This window comes from Nicotiana tabacum, chromosome 23 (genome assembly GCF_000715075.1).
Source record: "Nicotiana tabacum cultivar K326 chromosome 23, ASM71507v2, whole genome shotgun sequence".
Taxonomy (NCBI): domain Eukaryota; kingdom Viridiplantae; phylum Streptophyta; class Magnoliopsida; order Solanales; family Solanaceae; genus Nicotiana; species Nicotiana tabacum.
Genome location: NC_134102.1, coordinates 138,533,969 through 138,553,727, shown reverse-complemented (window position 1 = coordinate 138,553,727; position 19,759 = coordinate 138,533,969). Strand labels below are relative to the sequence as shown.

Below are 19,759 nucleotides of genomic sequence, written 5' to 3'. Positions count from 1 at the left end.
TCTTAATAAAAAAGTTCCAAACTTACAAATTAAGTTTTGACTATGATTTAAATTATCATTAGTTTGGAGCTGCATGACCAAGCGAAAAAATAAGATTTTTTTCTACCAACAGGAGTAAAAGTAGACCAAAATTTAACGGAAGAAATGATTATCTTATTTCAAATAGCACAAAAATTATTTCACTTAATAAAAGTTGTATGTGCAAATATTAGTTGGAATTATTCAAGCTGTGCTCAAGTTGATCTAAATTATAAAAAAAATCATCTAAAGAGTAGATAAACTCTATCTAAAACTTCTCTATATTATGTATCTTAAATAATAATTAATAATACAGCTAAGATTACCCAAACGATCCCAATACTGAGTATTACTATCATTTAAATTCTTACCTTGGTAAAAAAGAAAGAAAATAAAACAAATTCCAATTTTGTCATTGCCCATTTCTCAAGGAAGCACCAAACCAAAACCCAGTGCCCACTGCCTTCCCTTCCCTCCCCTTCTCTCTCTTCTCTCTCGATCGCCGGCGAACACTGACGAACACACCGTGAATACTTCTCCAGCTAGGGTTCCGGCGAGTTTAAAATGGCGTCGGAGGACGTGGTAGGGAAGAGAAGCGAGAGTGCTGTTACTACAATCGTTAATCTTGCTGAAGAAGCTAAGATTGCGAGCGAAGGAGTTAAAGCTCCGAGTCATGCTGCTATCTTCAGTATCGCCAAGTCTCTCGCAGCTGGTGGCATCGCCGGTGGAGTGTTAGTTCTTTTTGTTTTTTGTTTTTTTTACTGTTAAGGTTACGAATCTAATAAACAGAAATGAAAATTTCATTTTCTGTTACCCAGGCTTGATTTTAATTGTTACAAATAGTTAAAAAAACAAAGTAATCTCCATTTGTTACGAATTCGATAAACTGAAAATGAAAATGTCATTTGCTGTTAAAGGAATAATTCAAAAGAGAAAAAGTAGTACTAACTTCAATTTGCTGTTTCTAGTTTATGCTCCTTTGTTATTAATCTTTTTTTTTTAACTGCTACAGTTAGGAATTTAATAAACTGAAATGAAACTTCATTTGATGTTACATAGGCTTGATTTTAATTGTTACGGATAGCTCAAAAGAAAAATAGTGGACTAATTTCAATTTGCTGTTTCTAGTTTATACTTGTATTTTTTGGCTGTTAAGGTTATGAATTAGATAAATAGAAATTAAAAATTCATTTGCTCTTACCTAGGTTTGATTTTAATTTTATAGTTTTAAAAAATAGTTTCAACTAGCTCTTTCTAGTTTATACTTGTTTATTTAAAGTTATCATATGGTTCCAAAGCTGATAAACAGTAACAATGACTTAATTTGCTGATACCTAGGCTTGATCTTAATTCTTATGAATAACTTAAAAAAGGAAGTAATTCGACTGCTGTTTCTAGTGTATATTCATTTTTTACCTGTTGTTTTTTTCCTCTGATATGGTTCGGGAGCCCATAGACAGTAGTGAAATTTCATTTTGATCTTACCTAGTTTGATTTTATTTCTTACAAATATTTCAAAAAAAAAGAAGAGGTAATTTCCGTTCGCAGTTTTTGTTTATACTAGTTTACTGTCAGCTTTTCTTTCCTTTTCCTTTTTTTATTTTTGGTCTGATATGGTTCGGAAGGGAATAGACAGTAACACAAACGCAAATTCCATTTGCTGTTACCTATGCTTGACTTTACCAATTAAAATGGGTTTGTCAAGTCCATGGCATATGTAGAGAGCATTAGTGATGGTTAGGTAGAGAGCCGGTTGATGCCAGCATAGCGTGATATCACCATGGAAGTTAAGAAGCAAGCATGCACTGATAATTAGGAAACTTGTTTATACCTATGTAGATAACCATTGTTGACAGGCTGGCAGGTTAAAAAAGAATAAACTAAAATTCCATTATCTAGTAAATTCTGCTGAAGGTACCTCCTGCGCGGATGGAGGAAAGGAGATAGGAGAAAAGGAAAGAGGAAGAAACTGTCAACATAGGAGACAGGGATTTGAACTGCATAAACAGAACAATTAGAGCCTCATTTAGGTAGTGGATTTAGGGAAGAAAATGAAATGAATAGAGGGCTGTGTGCTGTGTGGTTTTGCATGTCTACATATGCTTTCATGGAAATTGAAGCGATAAAGGGTTTTTCTATCTTCTCCTTTTGTTGTTGCCTGAAAGGAGACGAGTAGAAGGAAGTGGGAGGCTTGGGCATCAAAAACATTGCCACACACAACAGATGCCTACTCATGAAATGGCTATGGAGATATGTGCAAGAGGAACAGTCAACCCGGAAGAAAGTGGTGAATGCTAAACACGTTGGTCCAGAGTAACTGGTGTACAAAAGTCTCTAGGGCGTCACATGGGGTTGGACCTTGGAAATACATAATTAAACAATGGGGGGAGTTCAGCCAAAACAGCAGATTTCAAATCGGTAATGGGGCTAATGTTAAGTTTTGGAAAGACAAGTGGCTAGGGGATTCAACTCTACAAAATGACTTTCCAAACCTCTATCAAATAGCAAGCAGACCTGATTCAACTGTCTCTCAGAATAGAGCAGGCAATTCTTGGTTTCCAATCCTCAGAAGAAATGTGTAAGACTGGGAATTGGGTGATTTACTTAGCCTTCTGGAACAATTGGAGAAATGCATGGTCAATGAGCAGCTTCCAGATAAACTCATATGGGGAGCAAGTACTAATGGAATATACACAGTGAAAGCAGGATACCTATACAATATTAGCCAAAATGAAATGGTGGACAACTGGCCTTGGAAGCTCATATGGAGAATTACCCCCCCCCCCCCCCAAAGTTATATGTCACAGCTGGACTGCATTGAAGGAAGCATGCCTCACTCAAGATAATCTCTGCAAAAGGAATATTCCCATAGTTAATAGATGTTACATGTGCCAACAGGATTTTGAAACAAACAGGCATCTATTTTTGCATTGTCAGTTGCTCTACAGATATCTGGAACATGTTCCTTTCAGTTTTAGGATTCAACTGGGTGATGCCAGAGAGAGAGTATTAAAGATGCTTATAGTAGCTGGAGTCTATGGAAAGTTGGCAAATCCATCAGCAAGATCTGGAAAATGATTCCTGGATGTATTTGTTGGGCTATTTGGATAGAAAGGAATAGAAGATGTTTTGATGGTTTAGCAACTCCAAATTACTCCTTGAAGGCTATAGTTTTGTTATATAGCTGGAGTAACCCCTCTCCCCTATTAGCTCCCCCGAATTATTTTTGGATTTTGTTAGCTCCCTAACACTAGCATAGGACCATCTGTACAGAGCTAACATATCATCTTTTGTATTAGCACCTGGACAGTGCTCTTTTGCATCTTCTTGATACTTTTTTTGGAGGATCCGACACGCACCCGATAACATTTTCGGAGTGTCCGAGCAACATAGATTTGTACAGAGCTAACATATCTTCTTTTGTATTAGTACCTGGATAATGCTCTTTTGCATCTTATTGATGCTTTTTATAATATTTCTTACTTCATCAAAAAAACAAAAGGAAGTGGGAACTCTGACTTGTTGCATTTCTGACTATCTCATTAACATCCTGAAATCTTCTTAAAAGTAACCGTCTGAGGTGTTTCTTTCACATTGTGTATCATTTGCTTTAAAAAGATATGTTGCATGGTGTAGTTATCATTACCTGTGCAGTTATTTCTTGATTTTATGGATCATGACATACTTATCGCAATAGGTTAAATGCATTTTTTACCTTTCTTTCCCTATTTTCAAAAATTTAAGACTAAACACTATTCTTGTGTTACAGGTCACGCACTGCAGTTGCTCCATTGGAAAGGCTTAAAATTCTGCTCCAGGTAAATATTCCAAGTGATTCTTTTAAGCTTTATGATGTGAGATGTTTCTTCTGTATATCCTTGCAAATTTTCTCATGAAATGAAGTGATTGGAGGTCTACATGAAAAATTGTGCCTGCAAAGTTTATGAATGATCTATATTGAGATGTATACCCAAAAATATGCATCTTTTAGCATCTTTAGATTGGTGTTTGAGAACCCAATTGAGTACTTAAAACCAAGTGCATCAGTTAGACTTCAGTTGCACCTGAAGTGTTGAACAAATTTCGCTATGAACCAATCTATCAGTTAAACTAAAAGTGGTAGTTATCAATTGATATATATTTATTTGACAAGTGATGCCACTAGATATCAAACACGAATTTTCAGTTAACTATAATTTCGTATTGAGGAATCAGAGCATCCTTATTAAAAAAAAAAGGAGTCAGAGCATTTAACTTATTTGTGTACTTGTTAAAAAAAGTATTTACTTTGATTGTGATAGCATATTTGTATTTACGTAAGAGTGAGTATGGTCATATATATTACAATTTATGTAGCTGCATTAACCTGCAAATAGTTTTAAACATACAACATAATTTAAAAGGATCTTACATTTACCTTTGTTCGCTGAAGTGCAGGTTCAGAACCCTCACAGTATAAAATACAATGGTACAGTTCAAGGGTTGAAATATATATGGAGAACTGAGGGACTCCGGGGATTGTTCAAAGGAAATGGTACTAATTGTGCCCGCATTGTTCCAAACTCTGCCGTCAAGTTTTTCAGCTATGAGGAGGCGTCCAGGTATGCCACGACCCTTCTTTCTTTCAGAATGCTAAATGTTCACTCCCTGTACCACTAATCGCACTAAGAAAATTCTCTTTCGAGTTGCCATTACCCTTGTCCATTTTAGTTTGTTGATTCTAAGATAATTATTTCTAAATAGCTTTATAGTAACTTGTTGAATTATTAGATGCTCTACGGTTCTAATATTTGGACTAGCAAGAAAATTTTGCTCTCCGTGATTTCTAAATTGATTCTTAACATAGTATATGTTTATCAATGTGGGGAGTGATTCGGGAATTCAGGAATTTGAACCTCGACAAAATAAAGGTTGAATAACTAGGAACAGCAATAAACCTGCACCCTGAAGTTGGAGTAGATGGGCTCACATCCAACATCCTATGCTTCAACCACTCAACCATCTCCGTGAAGACATGATTAAAAAAATTGAATTGGAGAATTGTGGTGGGGAAGTCTTCAATCTTTGATGTGGGGGAAAATTAGAAGGAAGGAGTCAGAATTTTGTAGAATATGTCCTCTGACGCGTTATGAATCTGTCTTAGTACAATTCTTCCAATATTTTTTAATCTTTCACAATGGATGGAAGGTTTTAACAGACAGCTGATCATTGGCTTTCTTTCCTTCTACTTCTTTGATATTCAGCTATAACAAGAACATTGTAAGTAGAGAATTTTTGACTTATTGATAATAAATGGAAGTAGAAATGTTAAAGTTATAAAAGGATACTGTTACCAACCAAAGAAGAAAAAGTAAAGGGCCTGCTTGGATGGAGATATTTGGAAAGCATTTCAAAATTAAAAAATTTCAAATGACATGTTTCAGAATTGTCATTTGAAATGAAATCAAAATAAAGTTGAAATAAACTCTAACTTGACTTGGTAGTTTAAATCCAAATTCTCTTAGATATATTCTAACTTGCCCTAAAGGTATATGTTTGTGATGGACATATGCGTACTATATTTCTTGTTGGAGAGCATTTAGTAGTTACTCCTGACTCTTAGATATGTTTGTGATATAGACATATGTGTACTATATTTCTTCTTGGAGAGCATTTAGTAGTTACTCCTGACTCTTGAGTGGATTTCCAAGTCTTCTTATAAGTGGACCTTTGTTTAGATTTCTTTCTGATTGTCTTTGTATTTTTGGATGCTTATTTTGTGATTATCTGACAGTTAACATGTTTGAGAATGAAAATGATTTCATTAAAAAAAAAATGAATTAAAATGATTGTGGAAGGCATATGAAATCCCAAATATTTTTAGTTAGTACAAGTGTTTATTGTGATACCCTGACTGAGAGAATTCGAATTTGAGTTGATTTCTACTTCAACTTATAAACTAAAATTAATGGATAATTTTTCTTATATTATGTCTACTGTAGCTTTTTATGGCTTATGAACTCTAACATCTTCTCTCTTTATTATTTAATAATTTTGCAGGGGAATCTTATGGTTTTACCGGCAGCAAACTGGAAATGGTACAATTAACTGACTACCCAATTATTTTTCTTCATTCTATCTCTGTTACTCGGCCCACCATTTACTAGTAAGACTTTAAAATATTTCAGTGTTGGAAACAGATTATATGCTGCAAAACTCTGTCAAGAAATATACGTCCTCCATGTCTGCCAAGAAATTTGTTTCATCCATCTTCTCCATTGAAAAAGTAGCAAATTTGCGACATTCTGTTGTGGCTGGACCTAGTTTTAGAGATTTATGAGTTTATGCTTGTTTATTAACTTACTCCGCGATATTAACTGTATTTATCTTACCTCATTGCAGAGGATGCTGAACTTACTCCTCTTCTACGCCTTGGTGCTGGAGCATGTGCAGGCATCATTGCCATGTCAGCAACTTATCCAATGGACTTGGTACGAGGCCGGATTACTGTCCAGGTATTGCATCTGTGAACTTTGCAATTTTGCGCGCACACATTGTGTACGGAAATGGGCTATCATTTTTTCTCAGGATTTTGTTAATTTGTAATGCTTCTGCATCTCTTTGCAGACAGATAAATCTCCTTCCCAGTATAGAGGGATATTTCATGCTCTAAGAACAGTTTTTGTTGAAGAAGGCCCGCGTGCTCTGTACAAAGGATGGCTTCCTTCTGTGATAGGTGTGGTAAGTGATGGTTTTGATTTTGACATTCTTAGTATTACATTCAGAAGCACATGGTTTCTGTTTGGACCTAAAATTATACTCCTCTTGATCATTTTGTTGCTTATCCATCTTACTTTGTGTGCTAAGTTTTATCTGGTTACGCATAGATTATTCTCTATGGAATTTAGGTCATGAAAATGCACTAAACCAAACAAGATACCTTCTCTCTATGGAATAGGTACCTATGGTTCTTTCAGTGATTTTGGGGATGGGACCAATACATTTTCCTCGTGTTTGAGTAATATAAATATTTGTTCTGTAATCAGTCATTGACTTCAGCATGTGAAGTTTTGGAATATTGGTAATGCTTGCATGAAAATAAATTTTCATTGAGATTGGGCGGAATCCTAAAGGGCGACTATGAGTTGTAATAGTTATACCTATCCAGACATATTTATGGACATGATTACTCTATCTCATTTAATGCTAATACATTGTTCATTAATTTTATTTGGATCCATGAATTTGTATAGGCTGATGTTGGTATATGTATGAACACCATAATTTGCGTTTAACGATACTCATAAAACAAAGTTTGTGTTTACCATCGTGTATTTTATGTCTGAGGGTTTCTTTCGCATTACTCTAAATCTCCGGAGCTACCAATCTGCATAGTTGGATACCAACAGTCTTGTAAGCTCGGAAAGGTGTTGCTATTAAGGAAAGAATGATGCAATTCCTCTGTATGATGTATCAACAAAGAATAGTGCAAATCCTTTATTGTGACTACATGATCAGCAAAAAGCAAGAAATTAGAGAAATTCAGGGATTTAACGGCTGGTAGCCATAGCACTTTTATATCATTGAGTTTTAACCAGAGAATTTTGCTGTAGAGGATATTTCAGTTCTTCCAAAAGCGGGATTGATGTTGAAAATGCTGATTGTTGGGAGAGAATTTGTACATTAAGCTGCATACTGCTGGAGATATTAAGTTATACTAGTAGAGAATACTTTTTCCGTTGAACTGAAAGACAGTTGTTATCTAACACCTCGATAAGAGATTGTGTTTTGGATGCTAGCTTGGAAGTCCCACGGTTGAGCCATCTTGTCGAATAGTGCTAGAAATTGGCCCTCCTAGTGTTTTCATACTTTCATCAAATGTCTTATTTGGCAACCTATCAGACTCCACACATATTCCACCTTTTTCGTAATGGTTAACTGTCAGCATGATTTACTTGATTTTCATCCAAACTTCAAGCAGCCTAAGATTCTACACTAGTTGCTTCCCGTTCTTATTCTCCAAATTATTAAACCTTGGTATTCTGTCCTTCAGCCGGCGTTGACTCACCTTTCCATGTCATTGCAAAGTTAAGCATCTTATTTTTAACCCCCTCTTCTTCCCTCCATTTGCTTAATTTTCTCCGAAAATTGCATTAAGGTGCTGTAAATCAAGAGGGGACTGGTTTATCAAGGTAGAAAGAGGAAACCAATTGAGTGAAAAGATATTGCAATATACTTTTTAAAGAAAAATGATATGGCCAATGTATTAAGCACATGTCCGGTTTTCTGTCTTTTCATGTTTTGGTGCCCCAATGATTAACAAAATGTTTCTATTGCTGATACTAAGTTCAAATGCAGATTCCTTATGTAGGTTTAAACTTTGCTGTTTATGAATCGTTAAAAGATTGGCTGGTCAAAACCCGACCATTTGGACTAGCTCAAGACTCTGAATTGAGTGTTACGACAAAGCTCGGCTGTGGTGCTGTTGCTGGAACTATTGGGCAGACAGTTGCTTACCCTCTTGATGTCATCCGTCGAAGAATGCAGATGGGTGGCTGGAAAAATGCTGCTTCAGTTGTTACTGGTGAGAGCAAGGCACCTCTAGAGTATAGTGGCATGGTCGATGCATTCAGGAAAACAGTTCGTCATGAGGGAGTTGGAGCTTTGTATAAGGGTTTAGTCCCAAATTCAGTCAAGGTTAGTCTAACCCATTACGTGTTCTTTAAAAGTGGTTCTCTCCCCCTACTTCCCCATGTCCAGGTGAACAGAGTGCTAAAGCAACCAGTTGCTTTCTACAATTCCCTTCAATTGATATCAAGGTATTCTCCTGGTATTCCAATAAGGCTAATTAGTGCCTATCCTCGGAAATTATTGTTCTCTGTTGTACTTATAAAGAGAGTTATTTGGTTTGTTTCTACTTATATTGTTCTCTGTTGTACTTATATGACATTGTGCCTCTCTTTTCAGGTGGTGCCGTCTATAGCAATTGCATTCGTGACATATGAGGTGGTAAAGGATATTCTTGGTGTGGAAATGAGGATATCTGATTGAATTACTCGAAGAAGTTCAGGTTATATTCTGAACCTACATGTTAATTTGCCTGGAGAAGCAAGGAAGGTGTTTATGGGAAAGTGTTATTTCGTCGACTTGGAAAAGGAGAGATCCTGAGCACCCGAATATTTTTACCCATATCCACCAGTTGTCTTTGCGTCCTCTAGGATTTTAGTATATTGGTGAAATTAGCAATAAAGAATGGTCCAGAAGTAGCAGTAGGTGCACTTCATGTTATAGAAATCAAAATACTCACTTTGCGAGTATTTTTATACAACGCTTATTGAATAGATATCTGGGTCTTTGGTTTCATATTTGCTCTGATGCTGTTCCATTTTTTGTTTGATCTGATCAGTACTTGCGTTTGCTGCCATACTTTGTGGCACATTGGCACAGGCAAGAGTAGCTGCATGCTGAACTAAATATTTTTGTGCCTGCAAAAAATGCGTTAGGATTATTACATTTTGCAGTTTTCTACAAGAAGTTGAAATTCATTGTTGATTTGCATGTGAGAGATTATTTTATTACATGAAACCTATGGCGAATCAAATATACCCATTATTTCTGTCATTAGCAATTTAGCATATTGGATAATGAGTGATGCTGGTGGACCGTGGATTTAAGCCATTGGGTGCAGACTTTGTATATTTCACTCTCTATTCTTTTGTGACAATGCTTGAGTATAAATATATAGTATTTCGTAAAGAATTCAACTATATGTATAGATCAAGCTTACGCAACAGATGCACCTCAGCCGCTGCGGGAATGCAACATCCGCCTTGACTGGGCATTGTGGTTGATGACTAAAAAGGAACTAGAAACATCGATCTCAATTTTCTAGAAAATAATTGATTCCGCCTTGCTTCTGAAATTAGCTTAGATAAAGTATCCATCAAATCTTCATGGCAAGGAATCCAGTATCAATTTTAGGTAGAAACTGCAAAAGTACTCCCGAAGGAAAAGATTATAAAAAGGTAAAGCTACATCCCCAAAGACAATCTTAGGAATGTGTATGTAATACTCACAATATTGCTTCAGCTAATTGATATATCCAATGAATGAAGTCTAGAAAGGGAAAGATCTATTCCAATGAATACTCACAAGATTACGATTATGCTAATTGATATATTCAATGAATGAAGTTCAACTGAAAAAATGGTAGCATTACTTGCCTATACAGCCTAAAAAGGGCATATTAAAGAAACTAAGATGCTTACAGACGACAGCATCCAAAAACTAACGACCAGAAATAGTATCATTTACCTTCTGAAAGAAACGACCAATCACTCCAAAAACCAAAAGAACAAAACTAATGTAACCAGGAAAGCATAACAAAAATGATGTACCATTTGAGAAGGAATTTCAAGCAGTTACTTGCCTTCTTCCCCTAGTCTTTGAGATCATCTCTATAAGACCATCATATCGACTCTGGTGGTAATCAATCCATATACACAACTGTCGTATCGCCTCCCTTTTTTCCTCACTCAAGTCTAAGATTCCCTTATCTTTGTCATTCATCTTCTTTTCATACTCTACCATCTTTTCATCCTTATCTGCTGTCAGTTTCTGCAGTGTAGCTATCTTTTCTTCAAGTTGGTGAACAGTTTCTGTCAAACTCCCCCTTTGATTCACCTCGCTTTGCTCTGCTTTTGCTAATTCTTCAACCTTCTCTCTTAACACTGATGTACATTCTTTCTCGTCTTTCAGTTGCTGCACTAGAGTATCGATTTCCTTCTTCAGCTGCTTCTTTTCTTCACCTGCTTCTTTTATCCAGTTCAAAGCAACCTTAAGCTCATTCAATATTTCATAAATGCGGGACTCCAAGTGACCAGTGTCTTCCTCATACTTCATATTGAATGTGTCCATTTCATTCAGAGTGTCATTCACCTTATCTGAAACGTCTGCTATTATTTTCACTTGAGTTTCCTTGTAAGCAGCAACAACTCCTGATAATGTTGCAATCCTCTCTTCCAGTAGCCTTTGATGTTGCATTAACTTCTCTTCTTTCTTCCTGTGGTCCTCTTCTTTCTCAGTCAGCAACTGCTCAGTCACCCGAAGCTTCTGGTTGGTTAATCGTAGCTTAACCTCAGCGTTCCGGACATTCTCCAATAGTGTGCTCATTTCATCTCCTTTCATTTCTAGATCCCTCTTCAGATCTTCAATCTTGTCATCCAGTTCGTCTATTTTCTGATCTTTACTTTCAAGATTCTTTTGGTATTCTTCTGTTATCTCTTCAATCTTCCTTTCTGCAAGTTTAAGATTTTCCTTGTACTCCTGCAGCAAACCTTCAAGCTGTTTTTGCTCCTCGCCCAGCTTTCCAAACGCTTCCTCATGCTCTTTCAGCTTCATTTCCCGATCCACTATCTTTTGTGATAATTCGGTGTGCTGATTCTCTGCTTGTGCCAAAGTTTGAGTGGACTCTTGTTTACCTCTTTCAATTAGCAATTCCAGCTGGTCTTTCTCAGTTTGCAGTAATTCTATCTGCTGCCTTGACTTGTTCGCTTCTTCTGTCAAGACAACAATTTGTGCAGAAGTATCATTTTGCATATCTTCTAGTATCTTTTGCAATGCTTGATGCTCCTCCACTTTCTCGGCTAATGCATTCTCCAGTTCAGATATTTTAAGGAGGAAACTTCCCTTTTCTTCCGTCAGCAGATTTTTCTCATCGTTTCTACTGCTTATGTTTTCTTCCAATGTACTCTTTTGTTCAGAAAGAGACTTCACTTCAGCCTGGAGATCATTGACCTGTACCACTAGTCCATCCTTCTCTTCCACCAACTGCCTGTGCGCTTCTTCCTGCTCTTTCAGCTTTGTTTCCAGATCCACAATCTTTTGTGATAATTCTATGTTCTGGTTCTCTGCTTGTGCCAAACTTTCAGTGGATTCTTGTTTACCTCTTTCAGTTACCAACTCCAGCTGGCTTTTCTCAGTGTGCAGTAATTCTATCTGCTGCCTTAACTCATTAACTTCTTCTGTCAAGGCAAGAATCTGAGTAGAAGCTTCATTTTGCACATCCTCCAGCTTCTGTTGCAAGGCTCCATGCTCATCAACTTTCTCTACTAATGTATTCTCCAGTTCAGATAGTTTGCTCAGGAAACTTCCCTTTTCTTCTGTCAGCAGATTGTTCTCATTGTTTGCACTGCTTATGTTTTCTTCCAATGTACTCTTCTGTTCACAAAGAGACTTCACTTCAGCCTGGAGATCATTGACCTGTACCACAAGACCGTCCTTCTCTTCTACCAACTTCCCAAATGCTTCCTCCTGTTCTTTCAGCTTTATTTCCAGATCCACAATCTTTTGTGATAATTCTGTGTTCTGATTCTCTGCTTGTGCCAAACTTACAGTGGATTCTTGTTTACCTCTTTCAGTTATCAACTCCAGCTGGCTTTTCTCAGTCTGCAGTAATTCTATCTGCTGCCTTAACTCATTAACTTCTTCTGTCAAGGTAACAGTCTGAGTAGAAGCTTCATTCTGCACATCCTCTAGCTTCTTTTGCAAGGTTCCATGCTTGTCCACTTTCTCAACTAATGCATTCTCCAGTTCTGATATTTTGCTTAGGAGACTTCCGTTTTCCTCCCTGACCTGTACCACTAGGCCTTCCTTCTCTTCCAGCATTCTCTGGCTATCTGATGCCTTCACTGCTAATTCCCCCTTCAAATTTTCCAACTGGATGAGGTATTCTGATGTTTCTCCAGTTTTTGCCTCAAGTTGAGACTCTATTTCGGACTTGTGAATTTGCAAATTCTCCAACTGCTCCTGCAGATTGCTCACCTGCAAAGTTAAGGCAGCAATCTGAGCGGATGATTCAGTTTCTCCATCTTCAGATTTCTTCTTCAGAATTGCTAGTTCACTTTCTCTCTCGGTTAATGCCCTCTCAATTTCAGAAATTTTATCTTGCATCATCTCCTTGTCGCTTTTCATCTGAGCAACCAGCTCATCTTTGCTTGTCAGCTGCTCTTCCAACTCACATTTCAGATTTTGAAGTGATTTTAGCTCCACTTCTAGGTCCTTCAGTTGTGAAAGAGAACTTTCTTTCTCTTCCAGAATTTTCAGTGAATCTGCAGATTTGTTTGCCATATCCTGCTTGAGACTCTCTATCTCACTTGAGAATTCTGCATTTTCTTGTGCTTTCTTCTCCAATTCTGCTTCCAATTCAAGTTTCTGGCTACAAAGGGACTTCAATTCTTGGTCCTTTTCATTCACCTTGTTTGTTAAGTCCTCAAGTTCAGCTGACGTCTTGTTTCTTTGTTGCTCCATTTGCTCCTCCAGCTTGCCTTTCAGTTCATGTAAGGATTCAATTTCAAGTTGCATATCGTTTATCTTTGTTGTCAGAGCTTCCATCTGGGATGCGAATTCCTCCTCCTTTTCCTCAAGTTTCTTCAGCAATACGGAGAGCTCATCTTCCTTCTGTTTCTCTATTTCTGATCTCTGAGACTGCAACGAATCAATCTCCACCTCCATGCCTCTTAATCGAGTTGATGATTCATTTTTGTGAGCCTCGTGTATCTCCTTATAAGTAGAGAGCTCATTTTCTTTCTCATCTAGCATCCCCTTTAGCTGGTCAGATTCAGTCACAAGGTCTTGGATCTTTTGTTGAGCTTGTCCTATCTCCTCCGTGAGCTGTAAAATCCTTGAGGATAGTGAAGAATTGTCTTCCTCTGTGGCCTTTTGCATTTGACTTAGCTGAGCTATTTCTTTTTCAGCAGAATCTAGTTGTTCCTTCACTGAGGGAAGTTCGGTTTTTAGGGCGTATAATTCTACCTGTAAGGTTTCTTTCTCTTCCGTCAACTGCCCCACAGTGGTTCTTAATTCTTCGATAGTACTATTGCCTTCTGATATGCTGTTTCCCATGGCTTCTTTCTTCGAGAGTAAGCTTTCTCTTTCTCTAATTATCTCGTCCAGCTTCTGCATTAATCCAGCTTCTAATTTTGCAGATTTCTCCAAATTCTCTTTGAGTTCCGCATTATCAAAAAGAAGCTTTAGATTTTCCTCCTTCAACCTTTCACCTTCACTATTCAAACTGCTGATTGTTGTTTCTGCTGCTTGTAATTTGCTCAAAGCGCTCTGGTGCTCCAAGTGCAAGGCCTCCTTTTCTTCTTTCGCAGCCATTAACTGAGCCTTCAATTCAACTATTTCTAGATTTGCGCTTGCCAGTTCTTCCTTGACGCCATCTGTTACATCTGCGAATTCCATTTTACCATTTTTCTTGCCTTTTTTCCTAGTACTGTAATCTGAATCTGAGTCTGAGCTGGAGGAAGAACTATCTTTCTCATGTTTTCCATGTGCATTTTCCCTCAGTTTTCCAGTGAGATGATCGTAACGAGCATACAGTGATTGGTAATGATTTTGAAAATCTTCAACTAGCTCCACCAGTGGTTCTTTCTGATCTCTGCCATCTTCTCCTTTAAGATGAGCCAAGATCCTCTGAATTTTGCCTTCAATTTCTGCAATATGAAAGGACCAAATATTAACTTTGCTTGAAGATTCCACTTGGGCGCCAAGAATTTTATAAACCATTTTAATCTGTTCTTTTTCTTCTTTGTTTTCTTTTTCTTTTCAGAAGGGGTGGGGACTGGGAATTGGTGCCTATGGAAGTTATGTAAAATAATGCAAAGAACATTGGGGTATTATCATTTTTAACCCGCGCCAGAAACTATTTATATTTTGTAGCCGAAAAAAGTGTATAATTTTGTATATAACGTACTGAATGTATATATATACAAAAAAATATATATTTTTCCGGCTATTATTTTGAGAGCGGCTGTACAGTGTCATTTTCCCAAGAAGGAACATTCACTGAACATATTCACTATAGCGACTGAAGTTCTATTACTTTGAACTTAAAGTTGCAGTTGGTAAAACCTGTGTACTGACAAAGAGTTTGGAAGTTAGATTCAGCAGCATTAATGCCATAAATGCATGTACCTGCTTTTGTTCCTTTCAGCTCCTCATCTTTCTCTTGATCAACATGACTTCCAAAAAAGGATTTAATTCTTTCCCTGAAGTGGTGCTTTGTCTTTGTCATCTCTTCAAGTTTATAGTTACTAGTCAGTTTTTTTTCTCTCTTTTCAGCAATAGAGGGCTGTATCCATCTCAATTAGTGTAAATTTCAACACTGAAAAAAATTGACGTGTCAGGATTTGAGACAGTAACTTTAATATCAATCAACCAAGCAATGCATGAATAGCGAGATTATCTTCCAATACTAAATGGCGAGAAAAAACAAAGAAAATGACTAGATACTTAACATTGTTCCAAAGATGAGAAAGACATGACAAATGAAACGAGAAAGCGGTACCGATTGGGAAAAGAGGCAAAAAAGATGGTAATTATACTATTAAACGAGTTTTAGCCTATTTGGATTTCTCTTTACAGAAGGATGTTGATAAAAGATTCTTCAATATCAATACCAATTAAGTACTTTTTTTCCAATACCAAGTACTTTAATCAACATGCCGAAAAGAGCAAAAAGCAAATCAAACACAAATGAGATAAAGAGAAAAGATCTCTCTGCCTCTTTTGCAAGATTCCAAAATCTAAGATAATCAGTCCTATGAATCTGAAAGTTAAACGAATAAAATACTATAGCATTGTTCATATGTTTATCATCTCGTTTTTTCAGCAAATGTATAGTTGTTTTATTTTAAGGCATGTCACGTGTCCAAATTCTGCACACTCAATATCATTTCTACCACGTCCTGCTTTCATTCTTCTACTTGGTTCTTATTTAAGTACTTCTTTTTCTTGTATTAAATGCCTAGTGCATTAATTTGATGTCCTAGAATATATGCTACTCTACTTTAAGCAGCCTCTTCACTAACAAAGAGCAATAACTAGGACTTATAGGCAATAAATACCCAACATCTCGTAATATGTGGATGAGAATTGGGATCATCAGCTCAATATCCTTGTGGTTAGTCATTAGCCAAAAAGGCCCTTTGCTTCTTATATATGGCAGTATGAGAGGTCAAAAGCAAAATGAATATACTGGGACAGCCTGAGCTGTTGGAATTATTAAGATACCGACCTGTTCGCCTTTTTATTTTGGTTTAAAATAAGTGTTCTTTTATATAATTATGAAGAAATTAATTTTATTTTTTCAAAATTTGCTCTTATTTACATATCCCAATGTGTCAAGATAACAATTAATTAAGAGCAATTTAATAAATACTACATTCTTTTTTCTCTAGGATTTTTAATTTTCTTAAGAAGTATGCTAAGGCTAAAAAGTCACTTATTATAAATCGGAGGGAGTATTGTTTACTCCAACATCTATACATTAACAGCGATATATCTAGAAAGTGGAGAGCACATTGAACATTTTTTATTAAGCATACGGGAATAAAATTATGATTTCATAGTACTTTTCATACTACTTTTATCATATGACTTTAATTTTAAAAAATAGTAAAAGATCAGTGCATAAATTCATACAAAATATTAATGTATTGAACAATGTACTCCAGAGTCCAGATCTACATACTTTTCGAACTGGATGGATTATTCTAATTGGACTCTAGAGTAATGTGGAGTAAAATAAAACATTAAAGAAATCTAGACTCACACATAATATTCAGAATGTACTTTAAAAGATTTTCCAATTTTCTGAAATGCTTTACAAGTGCGCATGTGTTATTAATTACTCCCTATTTTTATAGATTTTGGCTGACGCAAAATATTGAAATGTCTAAGGGTAAAAAGGGAAAAACTTAATTTCTAATGCCAAACATGTGTCTTTCTGACGATAGGACCTACAGAAAAAAAATACCTATCCTCAGCTAACCAAACTCTTTTTGTCAATCATTTAGGTAAAAATGGAGGGAAACGGCAAATTTTCCTTCCTTCAAAACAAATGTATTTTGGAATAAGTCAAAGCATTTACATTTTTTAGTTCTGAAATGAAACTTCAATTTTAAAATAAAATGTACAAACTTAAAAGGCTAGGAAGTATTCTAAATCATATTTGTTAAAATCAAAACATATTTGAAAGATTTTACAACAAAATAATTTTATGCCTCAAATAATACTAGGGTCATGTGAAATAGGATGGATAACTGATGAAACTTATCCGATTCGGTATTTACATCAAAATATATATTAAATTAAGATAAAAATAAGTATTAATTAACTAATAATTTAATAATAACAATTTATGTAAAAGTATATGTCATGTAATTTTTTTATTAAATTGGTACTATCGTAATTTTTGCAAGCGAGAGGAGAGAAAGTTGAGCAATGACAGATCCATTTTTTTAGTTGGGCAATGACAGATTTATTTTTTGGCCGTTTGTGACAGGGGTCCAGGTAATTCAAAGGTCAGCACAACTTTGAAAACTGAAAATGCCAGCTAGATTATAACAGACGTGACATGTTCTTCTTTACGTTCCAAGTATTTTTTGTTTCTCTTTTTTCTTTTCCTTTTTATTCCCAAGTAACCAGCTAAATCTCACTATTTCTTTTTAAATGTCACTAATAACTATTAGTAACAACATTCCAGAAAAGAAAAAGAAAAAAAAAAGAGTAAAGCTAAGTGTAGTGATTAGTCTGTTCAGTTCTCCACTGAATACAAAAAATCAGAACCTTATTGATTCCAAAAGCTAAAATTGAAGAAATTGCTTTTTAATTTTCTGAACTAATTTGGAACTTTCCTTGCTTATCTACATCTAATTAATCTGAATTCAGTTCATATGAATGAAGAAACAAATCGTTCAGAACAATTTTCGATCTGTTGAACTCATAATCATCAGATAGATCAACAAAACACAGGAAAAAAAAGTTAATCACAGAATTAACAGAAGAACAGAGAGAAAGTTCATCAAAAATATTTGGCAGAAAACAGTGAGAAGATTCATAATCATACAGTTGAAAATTCAATCACAAAGCAGAGCAAAATTTAGAAGAAACTAAAAACTCATCGGTTCGAGCAAAAAAAAACATTGAAACCGAAGCTTCGAGAAGCTTTTAAATCAACAATTTCATCAAGTCAAAGCTTAATCAACAAACTGATCAAACATTAACTTCATAATCTCATCAAAATTAATCCGAAACAGATTAATACAATCACAATCTCTATATAAAGAGAAATTAAATTTCAGTAGATTAACAATCAAGCTACAAAAAACATCAAAAAAATCACCAAAAATGAATATTTATATAAAAAATTGAAGCTCTTATAATCTCCACATGAAGAACAATAAAAATTAAGCAGATTAACGATCAAAACACTAACAAAAAGAAATAAAATTACCTGAAAACTCCGGCTCGAAGCAAAACTGAAAAAAGAAGAAGAGAAAGAATGATGAAATCAAAAAGCAGTTTTTCAAATTTGAGGAGTGAAAAAAATAGAGAGAGAAAATGAGAATAGAGCGGAGGACTTTATAGTACAGACTGTAATGATAAAAATGAAATACGGAAAATGAGACAGAGAAAGCGGGTCAGTTTTGAAAGGAGGAAAAAGTTGAGGGGAAAAAGTGGATTTGTCTGTTATATGGAGCCCTTAAAAGGCTAAAAGCGACTGGTACAGCATTTCTAACTTCAAATTTAAGAAGATGGAATTTTTGGAGTTTTATTGAATCTAAATTACCTTTTGATTTTTGTTATATTACGAGAACACCATTATTTTTGTTTTTATCGCTTGATTTTCTTTTAAATTATTTTAAGTGGTGGACTGGTGGGCTTATTCGGCTTGAACAGGTCACTCTGCCTATTAACAGTTTTTTTCTGTACTTACTATATATGTATTTGCTTTGGTTTTATTACACATATTTTAAGTTATAAATGTAATTTCATGAGGAGTATATTACTTTATCATTTTTAGATTTAGATAATATATGTTGATAATGTTAACTCTATTCTTATCATTTTTAGATTTAGATAATATATGTTGATATGTATAAATGATGCGGATTTCAGTAGATTGACAACTAATTTAAAATTAGTCAATTTATAATATTCTTAAACTACATAATAGTCAAGGATTATTTATAGTCGATTCTAACTTGCTTGAGATTGAAGCATTATGTTATTATTTTATATTGATAGTGTTAAGAATTTTTACATGACCGTGAAACGTTAATGATCGTTAAACTTTTAATCAAATTGAATCAAGTTATTTACCATTTATAGATTACCAATCCATCCTTCTATCATTTAATTAGTAAATTATTAAATGGTTTCTAAGTTCAACATCCAAGTTTAACGCAGAATCCACCTCAATACTCAAAATCCATTTCTTTAGTCCCGGTTTGCTAAAAAAAATGAATACACTAAAAACAGTATTCCAGATTTAAGTGTAATTCCTCAAATACTTGACGACATGGATCATGTTCACTTGTGGACTCTGCAATATGATTTTAATCAGCTTTAAGTTGCTTTGTAGAAAATAAATCAAACCCAAATATATTATTAACTTGTTTTAATCATTAGAATTTATGAAAGATGATCGACTGGTCGTTGAATGGTAAAACCCCTCCATCATATTTTATAGTTGAGAGATTTACAACAACAACAAAGCCAATATAGTTTCACAAAAGAGATTTGAGGAGGATAATATGTGCGCATATTTTAACCATACTTTGTGAAGGTAGAGTTGTTTCTGATAGACCTTTGACTCAAGATTTATAGTTGCGAGATTTAATTGTTCCTAATCTCGAGTCAGTTCCTTCTTCCCGCCTAATAAATAAATAAATGAACAAATCTATAAAATTGTTAA

At 35.3% G+C, this 19,759-nt stretch overlaps 2 protein-coding genes across 3 annotated transcripts; one reads left to right on the top strand and one right to left on the bottom strand.

Annotated features, from left to right (window-relative positions):
* The first annotated feature begins 412 nt into the window (after window positions 1-412).
* Window positions 413-9,360, top strand: LOC107767971 (mitochondrial adenine nucleotide transporter ADNT1). Of its 2 annotated transcripts, none has more exons than XM_016587074.2 (8): window positions 413-749; window positions 3,788-3,836; window positions 4,456-4,619; window positions 6,058-6,095; window positions 6,400-6,512; window positions 6,625-6,738; window positions 8,356-8,694; window positions 8,965-9,360. In XM_016587074.2, the coding sequence occupies exons 1-8, from the start codon at window positions 583-585 to the stop codon at window positions 9,046-9,048; spliced, it is 1,068 nt and encodes a 355-aa protein (XP_016442560.1). In that variant the 5' UTR covers window positions 413-582; the 3' UTR covers window positions 9,049-9,360. The 2 variants fall into 2 exon arrangements, with proteins under 2 accessions (XP_016442560.1, XP_075102446.1); XM_075246345.1 differs by having other exon boundaries at window positions 8,356-8,816.
* Window positions 9,361-10,132: 772 nt separating this feature from the next.
* Window positions 10,133-18,507, bottom strand: LOC107767970 (uncharacterized). The gene is made up of 3 exons (XM_016587073.2): window positions 18,296-18,507; window positions 14,974-15,163; window positions 10,133-14,492 (listed from the first exon to the last, which is right to left on the bottom strand). Exons 2-3 carry the CDS (start codon window positions 15,071-15,073, stop codon window positions 10,411-10,413), a joined length of 4,182 nt encoding a protein of 1,393 aa, XP_016442559.1. The 5' UTR covers window positions 15,074-15,163; window positions 18,296-18,507; the 3' UTR covers window positions 10,133-10,410.
* Between the last annotated feature and the right edge of the window lie 1,252 nt (window positions 18,508-19,759).

Bases quoted from the DNA above. Each gene is read 5' to 3' on its own strand.
- LOC107767970 (XM_016587073.2), bottom strand. From the start codon at position 15,073: ATGACAAAGACAAAGCACCACTTCAGGGAAAGAATTAAATCCTTTTTT. The intron at 14,493-14,973 runs GTACATGCATTT...TTCATATTGCAG, and splicing joins GCTGAAAGGAACAAAAGCAG to AAATTGAAGGCAAAATTCAG.
- LOC107767971 (XM_075246345.1), top strand. From the start codon at position 583: ATGGCGTCGGAGGACGTGGTAGGGAAGAGAAGCGAGAGTGCTGTTACT. The intron at 750-3,787 runs GTTAGTTCTTTT...CTTGTGTTACAG, and splicing joins GGTGGCATCGCCGGTGGAGT to GTCACGCACTGCAGTTGCTC. The intron at 6,739-8,355 runs GTAAGTGATGGT...GTTCAAATGCAG, and splicing joins TTCCTTCTGTGATAGGTGTG to ATTCCTTATGTAGGTTTAAA.